General features: G+C 42.6%; 1 protein-coding gene across 1 annotated transcript; it reads right to left on the reverse strand.

The window, feature by feature from the left end:
* Positions 1-650: 650 nt before the first annotated feature.
* On the reverse strand, positions 651-7,676 carry LOC139578223 (uncharacterized). The gene is made up of 4 exons (XM_071405556.1): positions 6,860-7,676; positions 6,479-6,531; positions 6,260-6,348; positions 651-3,750 (listed from the first exon to the last, which is right to left on the reverse strand). The coding sequence occupies exons 1-4, from the start codon at positions 7,639-7,641 to the stop codon at positions 730-732; spliced, it is 3,945 nt and encodes a 1,314-aa protein (XP_071261657.1). The 5' UTR covers positions 7,642-7,676; the 3' UTR covers positions 651-729.
* Positions 7,677-9,122: the final 1,446 nt, after the last annotated feature.

The raw sequence follows: 9,122 nt of genomic DNA on the forward strand, positions 1-9,122 counted from the left end.
TCGGTTACAGATCTTTTTTCAGCAAATGACTTGTTTGAGAATGATACTATGAAGACACAGAAGAGCATTGTCTAGAAAAACCGCCTGAGCTGCAAAATAGAAAGTAAATATGATTTAGGCTTATTCCACTATCTGAATATGCCATGCTGTTGTGTGTTATTTAATGGCCATATTATTGCATAATACATTTGTATAGCTGCGTGGGGCTACTGTAGTGATCATGTAAACTAATGAATCACACTTTTTCCAGTATTTGGGAACACAGACTGTAGGCCTTTATATTAGGCATTTTGACTGTTGTATTAATGAATTCCACTCTGTATGTAGGCTTGTTAAAACCATTTACGTTGCACAATCCCATCACGCAGAGGCTATATCCATATCAATAAATGAGACAAAACGAAATATTGATTAAGTCTTGGCTGTAACCTGTCCTGAGCGAAATTGCCAAGGTGTCCCAAATGGTCAAGACTATCTATAGCCTATTCTTACTGCCAGATCTGTTTTCTTTATCAGCCGCTGCATGTGCTTCTTAAAATATATTGTTTAACATTTATTTAGAGGCTATATTTAGAGATGAGGCATAATGACAAATAATGAAACTTAATTGTCGTGCACTTTATAGACACTGAAATATATTTTCACAGGTCTCAACCTATTGTATTATTTATTATCATTGGCTGTTTCTCCCCCTGACAAACCAGCCAGACTAAAACAGACCAGAAAGTCCTAATGGTATGCAGCAAAATAGAACACTACAAACAGGATGGTGTATAACAGTGTTTTTGAGGGATTATGCCAAGAAAATGATTCTCTCCACCACATTATATTGCTCCTGGTGCTATCCTGCCCTCCCTCCACTAGGGGCAGTGTACTTGTAGGCTGATGCTCCACTGTCTCTGTGTCTGGCTGATCTTCCTGGTTGCTCGAGTGCTCCTCATCCATAGACTCACTGATGGGCGTCATGGACGGTTTGCTGCCTCTTCTGCTTATGGAGGGCCGTTTCCCAAGACTCAAGGCTAAGTCCTTGTTTCGTAGCTTCTGCACTGCCCTTAGACTGGGCATGTACAGCTCCATCTCATCCTCTGACAGAGACTCTGTGGAAGCATGGTCCTCCTCGCTCTCCCCTTCATCCTCGTTCCCACTGGCAGATTTATCCGATTGAATGCAGGACTCCTCTTCTCCATTGATTGATTCCATTTCTTCACCTCCAGGATGCTTGGTGTGCCTTACGTCATTGATAGCTTCTTTGTGGCAAAGATTTGACACTTCATTTGTCATTAATGTATTATCTTCTGAGCTTGATTTTTCTGTGACCTTTACATTTGTGCTCTTACCATCCTCACCCTCATTCATATTGTCCATGTTCATGCTAAACTCGTCTACCAACTCATTTTGATCATCTACTACAATTTCCTTTACTTCTACATCTGCAGTTTCTTCCTCTACAATCTCCTCCTCTTCCTCTACAATCTCCTCCTCCTCCTTCTCTTCCTCTACAATCTCCTCCTCCTCCTTCTCTTCCTCTACAATCTCCTCCTCCTCCTTCTCTTCCTCTACAATCTCCTCCTCCTCCTTCTCTTCCTCTACAATCTCCTCCTCCTCCTCCTCTTCCTCTACAATCTCCTCCTCCTTCCACTCTATCCACTTAACATCCTCCTCCTTTAAATCCTCCATTTCCCCCTCTCCCTTCACCACCACCTCTCCTTCCTTCACCATTCCTTCTATCTTTTCCCGTTTCATAATTTCTTCTTTCTCCTTCTCCACTTCCTCCTCTGTTTCCTCCACCTCCCCTGTCTCCTCCAATTCCTTTGTCCCAACCACCATCTTCTCTTCCACAACTATCTCCTCTTCTTCTATTTCCCATTCGTCCTCCTCCACATATTCCCCCATCATGTCCTCCTCTTCCTCTTCCACAGTCCCCTCCCAGTCTTTTACTATTCGATTTTCCTTTAGAAATGGTTGTCCATTACTTGCGTCTATCTCCTTCTTTGTAGGAGCTAAATACTTCTTATTGTTCATCATTACCAGTTCAACTTCCTTATGAATATCTTCTTCTTTAAACTTTGAGCCCTTGTCAGTGTCTTTATCATAATCATACATCACATAGTTTGACATCTCTCCATCTATATCAAAATAATCCTCGTTGTCAATAGAATGCCGGTTGTCTTCATTGCATAAAGTGTTTGACACTTCAAATGATAGTTCATCCTTCACTTGATCTGTTTGTTTTCTCATCATTAATTTCTCCAATGATGTCCATTCCTTAATGACAATGGAATCATCTTTCAATGCTGTCCCACTGGTTTCTTCCTCCAGTGTGTCCGTACAGGGCACAGCAAAGTTTTGGTGCTCAGTGGTGATCTTTTCCTCTGTCTCTGTCGTTGAAGTGAAAACTTTTAGGTCAGCATCCACAGGCTCTAGCATGGCTATAGGTGTGTCTACTATTTCTGTGAATGGGCTTGTTGACCATTCATCTGTGTTGGCTGAGAGAGGGTTCTCCATTTCATCTGACTCATCAGGTCTCTCATATCCACAACTGGCCCCCTGCAGAGTCATCTCAGCAGAGACATGCTTTGACCCCATTTCAGTTTGTGACTGTAGGAAACTGCCTTGTGTTGCGTCTATCAGAGTTTGTGTTTGTGAAAGTGCTGTGTCTACTGGAGTTTGTGAAGGTGTTGTGTTTGGTAATGGGGTTTGTGTTTGTGAAAGCTTACTGTCCTGGTGCATCTGGGTCTGAGGAGGCAGAATGTTCTCCTCAGACCCCTGGAGGCCTGAGCTCACATTGAGGATATGTGCCCTGAGAGCAGCAGCAGTGTTCAGGGCAGTGTGAGTCCTGAGAAGACCTCCTGCCTCTTCTGACAGAAGTTTAGGTTTAGACTCTCTTTCTGTACTTAATCCAGAGCTGAAGTGTTCTGGGTTTGATTTAAGTGACCCGTGTTGATATACAGGCTTCTCTTCAGGTGTTCCACGAGTATCAGCTGAAACACAGGAGTGAGTTTCTACTTCCTCTGTGGATGGGTAACTCTGGGCTGTGCAGGCTGTTGAATCCCATTCATGCAATTGACCACTTGTTCGATTCCCTCTATGGGTGAAGCTCGGACTCCCACTCTCCACTCTACAAAACCCCTGACAGTATGGTGGGGCCACAACATTACCAAACATAAAGCTATTGTACTGGCTGCCTGGGACTGAGCCTGCTGTGCTGTTCTCCAACCTGACAATGTCATCTGAATGTATTATGTCTGTGCTGATGGCAGATCCCCCCTTCTCCGTTTCCATCTGCATCAGAGTACCTCCCTCCACACTGGAAACAGACGTATCACCATTTTGGCTCACAGCAGCAGGTTGATCAGTTGAATCTGACTTGCTGCTGGGGATCAGTGAGGCCTGTTTGCCTCTCAGCTCTGATGGGGCTGATCGGAACGTTGGGTCTATTTTCTCAGGTTTCACTGACTCCTGCCAAGACGTGCTGTCTGGGATACCAGGAGACAGTTTGCACGTAGACAGAGAATCTGTTGCCTGCAGCCCAAACCCTTTCCTGCCCTGTGGTGGCAGTGGTTGTACCTCAGGCCTATTTGAAAGCTTTTCCTGTGGGAATGTGCTTTCCTGTGGGATCTGTGATGATTCCACTGCTCCCTTCTCTTTCTCTTGGGTCTCATCCTCTCTCTGGGTGAGGTAGTCCCACACCTTCGCCAATCGTGCTGCCTTTCGTCGGTTTCTTCTGCTGGAGTTCCGGCTGCTCTCAACCTGTCAAACAACAAGAAGGATAGATTCAGTTCCTCTTTCCCACACAATGCCTCCTCAATGGTTAGGCTTGTTTGGTGAGGATGATATCTAGAGAGGCACGTTCAGATTAAATATTGTTCATGATTAAGCAAAAACATATTTATATACATTTAATCTTGGTCCCCGAACAAAATCTCACATGAGCATTATAACATTATAATGTGTTTGTTTGTCACGACTCACGAGAGACTAATATACATTTAAAAGAGAGCGTGTTACCAATGCAATGTATAGTTCAGTCACTCATGTGACCACGTAAGACCCCTCTTAGCTCCTGTAAAGCAAAATGTATAAATACTTGGCATTTAACTCTTTCAGGGGGACACAAACTGTATGTCCTCAAGTGTCATAAAGATGCAACTAGGACAGAATGTTAAAGTAATGACCCTAAGTGCTCAGACAGCAGCGATCACATGACATATTGAGAAAGAGCAACAGGGTTCACACTATCTTGTTTCAGAGGTCACCCCAAAATGTTTAAGCCTAACCATAGCATTTTACCATGCTATTTACTGTAAATTTTAAAAGTAACTAAATTAAACCCTGTTCAAACCCTTAATTAAACTAAATTAAACCCTCCTTGAAGGCCACAATAACAAGAAAATCACTATTCTTTAAAAAAAGATATCCATACAGTACCAGTCAAAAGTTTGGACACACCTACTCATTCAAGGGTTTTTCTTTATTTGTACTATTTTCTACATTGTAGAATAATATTGAAGACATCAAAACTATGAAATAACCCATGTGGAATCATGTAGTAACCAAAAAAGTGTTAAACAAATCAAAATAGATTTAATATTTGAGATTCTTCAAAGTAGCTACCCTTTGCCTTGATGACAGCTTTGCACACTCTCAACCAGCTTCACGAGGTAGTCACCTGAAATTCATTTCAATTAACAGGTGTGCCTTATTAAAAGTTCATTTGTAGAATTTCCACCCTTTACCTTCATGAAAACTTTGCACACTCTTGGCATTCTCTCAACCAGCTTCACCTGGAATGCTTTTCCAACCGTCTTGAAGGGGTTCCCCACATATGCTGAGCACTCTCCATCTTGATCAAATAGCCCTTACACAGGCTGTCAGTGTGTTGGGTCATTGTCCTGTTGAAAACAAATGATAGTCCCGCTAAGCGCAAACCAGATTGGATGACGTATCACTGCAGAATGCTGTAGTAGTCATGCTGGTGAAGTGTGCCTTGAATTCTAAATAAATTACCGACATTGTCACCAGCAAAGCACCCCCACACCACCTCCTCCATGCTTCACGGTGGGAACCACACATGCGGAGATCATCCGTTCACCTACTCTGCGTCTCACAAAGACACAGCATTTGGAACCAAAAATCTCAAATTTGGATTTATCAAACAAAAGGACAGATATCCACCCGTCTAATGTCCATTGCTTGTGTTTCTTGGCTCGAGCAAGTCTCTTCTTATTATTGGTGTCCTTTAGTAGTGGTTTCTTTGCAGCAGTACGACCATGAAGGCCTGATTCACGCAGTCTCCTCTGAACAGTTGATGTTGAGATGTGTCTGTAACTTGAACTCTGCGAAGCATTTATTTGGGCTGCAATGTTTGAGGCTGGTAACTCTAATGACCTTATCCTCTGCAGCAGACCTCTGCAGAAGTCCTCTGGGTCTTCCTTTCCTGTGGCGGTCCTCATGAGAGACAGTTTGATCATAGCGCTTGATGGTTTTTGTGACTGCACTTGAATAAACTTTCAAAGTTCGTGAAATTTTCCAAATTGACTGACCTTCATGTCTTAAAGTAATGGACTGTCGTTTCTATTTGCTTATTTGAGCTGTTTTGCCATAATATAGACTTGGTATTTTACCCAAATAGGGCTATCTTCTGTATAACACCCCTACCTTGTCACAACATAACTGATTAGCTCAAACGCATTAAGAAGGAAATAAATTCCACAAATTAACTTTTAACAAGGCACACCTGTTAATTTAATTGCATTTCAGGTGACTACCTCCTGAAGCTGGTTGAGAGAATGCCAAGAGTGTGCAAAGCTGTCATCAAGGCAAAGGTTGGCAACTTTGAAGAATCTCAAATATAAAATATATTTTGATTTGTTTAACACTTTTTTGGTTACTACATGATTCCATATGTGTTATTTCATAGTATTGATGTCTTCACTATTATTCTACAATGTAGAAAATAGTACAAATAAAGAAAAACCTTTGAATGAGTAGGTGTGTCCAAATGTTTGACTGGTACTGTGTGTGTGTGTGTGTATATATATATATATATATATATATTTGTTTTAATTAGACCTTTATTTTAATAAGGAGTCTCATCGAGACCCAGTGTCCTTTTTAAGCCCTGCAAAGGCCCATTTGAAAAAGTTACGTAAAAGTTATGTAAATCTATGTATCACAAAGGCTTATGTTGTACGAAAACACTAGATAAATGACACATCATTAGATGTTCCGAAATCCAAATGCCACAGGTATTACTCACCATTAATTTCTGACGATCATCTTGGAGTGCTCCTGACTGAGACTCAGAAGTGTTCACACTAGCCATCTTTCCTCCACGGTTGTGTAGGTCTAGAGAGGAATAATTGACATTAGTTTAGGATTTATTCCAGTTGGTTTTAGTTAATTCATCTAATTGATTTTATCCGCAGTACGTCTGAGTCGTTTGACTTTTGAATGATTTAGTACAATGAATGATTACCTGAAGATTCAGCATTGGTTGACGACCAGTTTTCATCACAGGGAAACTCATAACTGTAAATAAATGAAATGAAAGCTCGGGCAAAAAGACCCCAACAACAATTGTCCAACATTTACTGTAATATCATCATTTTTTAATAAACTGTCATTTTATTTATCTTTAGGAAGTAAAAATATATAGATTTTTGGGATGAAAAAGGGGTGTATGTTAAGGTGAGGCAATATTAATATGAAAGCATTGTGTAGCTGTCACTTTACTGGACCACTAGACTGGACCACACATAACCCCTCTATTCATTTGATTAAAAAAGTACTAGCATTCAATCATTCCATCAATCGACACTCAAAACAAACCTGTTTTGATTAATCTGACCATCCTCACCTGATGGCTTTCAGGATGCTTTTCCTGCGCCCGCTTTTGTCTTTTTGTGGTTTCTCTTTCGACTCCTTGATTTTCTGGTGACAAAACATCACATAGTTCTGGTCACTATTGTTGGCCCAGAAAGTCCCAACAGGGGTCTCGTACCGGAGACAGAAGTCCACTCTGGCCCCCTTTTCCCCAAAGGGGGGCACCAGGGTGAGCTTGAATGAGAAGCAGTCAGTGTCTCCATCGCTGGACCCTGGTATGTACTCTGCCAGCAGGTCAAAGTGCGTGGCCCAGGCATCCAGAGAGGTGCGGATGTACACCATCTTATCAAAGGAGACATTGAGAACGCGGACCACCCCCCTTAGTATTGTAGTCTGGTGGAGTAACTCAATACTCTCCAGCTCTAGTTTCTGCTCCTGAACTCTCAGGACCATGGCTTCTTGGGATGGTGAAGGAGTGTATAATGAGGACAAGTAGTATTCCTCTACCTCTTTCTCTCCCTCCATGGCATTGAAGTTCAGCGGGATTGTTATGTCCCACGAGTCAAACTCTTTCACTTTTACCAGGTTTAGGCCGAGGGCGTCCGCAAAGGACACTCTCCGAGAGCTGGATGGGGTGAGCTCGAGCTCACAGTCCTTTAAGTCATCGGCGCTCCTTCTCCGTGGGAGAGGAGAGGACTTGGGCCTGATGCCACTGATCACCTCCGCGTCGTTCGCCTCATCCCCATCCCAGGTGATAAGCCCTGGGACACCCAGGAGGCTGCTGACCGCGGTGGGTATTGGTTCGACCGCAGCCATTGGCCTGTCTAGTGACAGAGTGAAGGGGAATCGCAGAGCCGAGTTCTCTGCTTTTCTCTGGCACTTGACATTCAACATGCTGTGACTAAACAGATGGATTCGAGTTACAGATGACATTGTAGCAAGTGCCAGCACTATAAATAGGTCAGAAGGGACTTCAACTATGCAGTGTGGGCTCAGGAGAATACTGAGAACATATCATCTCAATGCCTCTTCTTTGAGACACTACTTTGCAACAATGATATACATAGTAATAAATTGGAATTATAGGCTGATTTCAACTAACTTCCCTATTTGATTCCAACTAATCTCGAGACCGAGAACCAGATCTCATGTGTGCGCTGTCACAAAAGACTATATTCAAACCAAAACAACGTTTTCTATGATAGTTTGTTGTTTCCTATGTGGAAAGTAATGTTCTTCAACTTCTCCTAATAAGGGTTGAAGGGTTAATCGTGTATTAAATACTGGATAAAACATGTTTGATTTGAAGATGATACTCCTTATAGACACTTCAGGTTAACTGCCAACACGCCCCAAAATGTTTCAAATATTAAAAGCCTTTTTTTTTTCTATCATAATGTCCAAAATTCTGCACTCTGCAGAACATAACATACTTAGCCTTATCAGAAATAACATTCTTTAAGGGTTAACCCCATTGTGCAACTCAAAATGGCAAACAATGACCACCTAGCATCTTATCAGAATTCACTATGTACAGTTTCCTTTTTGATGATGAATGTTTCATCAGAGTGTACCTTTTATCTGTGAGAATGTGGCATGCCCAACCCAAATCATGCAGGGACTGAATGTGGTTAAGAGGAAAGTAGCTATAAAAGACTCAAACCGATCAAACCATCACAAGAAACACAGGTAGCCAAAAGCAGAAATGCCTTTCTACTAATACCAGACAGCATGTAGGAATGTTCTCTAAAGACACTCTTGTACTGCAAAGCTGACAACTGAAATTCACGACAAACAAACAGATATGGACACAGAGAAAGAGAAGTTAGAAGTACAGCCAGTAGAAGGGATGTTCAGAGAGGTAAAGGTAGGTGGAGTAATTTCCAAGGAGACAGAGATGGAAGAGCTGTGGTCAGGGTCAGTCAGAGACCCTGACACTGTTCCAGTAAAGAGTGAGGTCCTCAAGACAGACCTCAGCACTGTTTGCGAGGACATCCCCACAGAAACATCCAGTCTGCCGGGTGACATTCAGTCCGAGCCCTCAGACAGAAACAAAACTTGTGAGGGAGAGGACACAATACATGGAGATCCAAATCCCTCTACAAAGCCCTCGCTCTCCTACGTCGCCCTGATCGCCAAAGTCATCCTCTCCTCCTCTCTGAAGCTCAACCTAGCCTCTATCTACAGTGCCATGGAGGAGCGGTTCCCCTACTTCAAGGCCCGGGGGTCGGGGGGTCAGGGCCAGGGCTGGAGGAACAGCGTGAGGCACAACCTGTCCTTAAACGAGTGCTTTGTGA

The sequence above is a fragment of the Salvelinus alpinus genome, chromosome 6, assembly GCF_045679555.1.
Source record: "Salvelinus alpinus chromosome 6, SLU_Salpinus.1, whole genome shotgun sequence".
Taxonomy (NCBI): domain Eukaryota; kingdom Metazoa; phylum Chordata; class Actinopteri; order Salmoniformes; family Salmonidae; genus Salvelinus; species Salvelinus alpinus.

Excerpts from the sequence above, each read along its gene's own strand:
- LOC139578223 (XM_071405556.1), bottom strand. The coding sequence starts at position 7,641 with ATGGCTGCGGTCGAACCAATACCCACCGCGGTCAGCAGCCTCCTGGGT. Across the intron at positions 6,532-6,859 it reads AGCATCCTGAAAGCCATCAG|TTATGAGTTTCCCTGTGATG; the intron begins GTGAGGATGGTC and ends ATTTATTTACAG. Across the intron at positions 3,751-6,259 it reads ATGATCGTCAGAAATTAATG|GTTGAGAGCAGCCGGAACTC; the intron begins GTGAGTAATACC and ends GTTGTTTGACAG.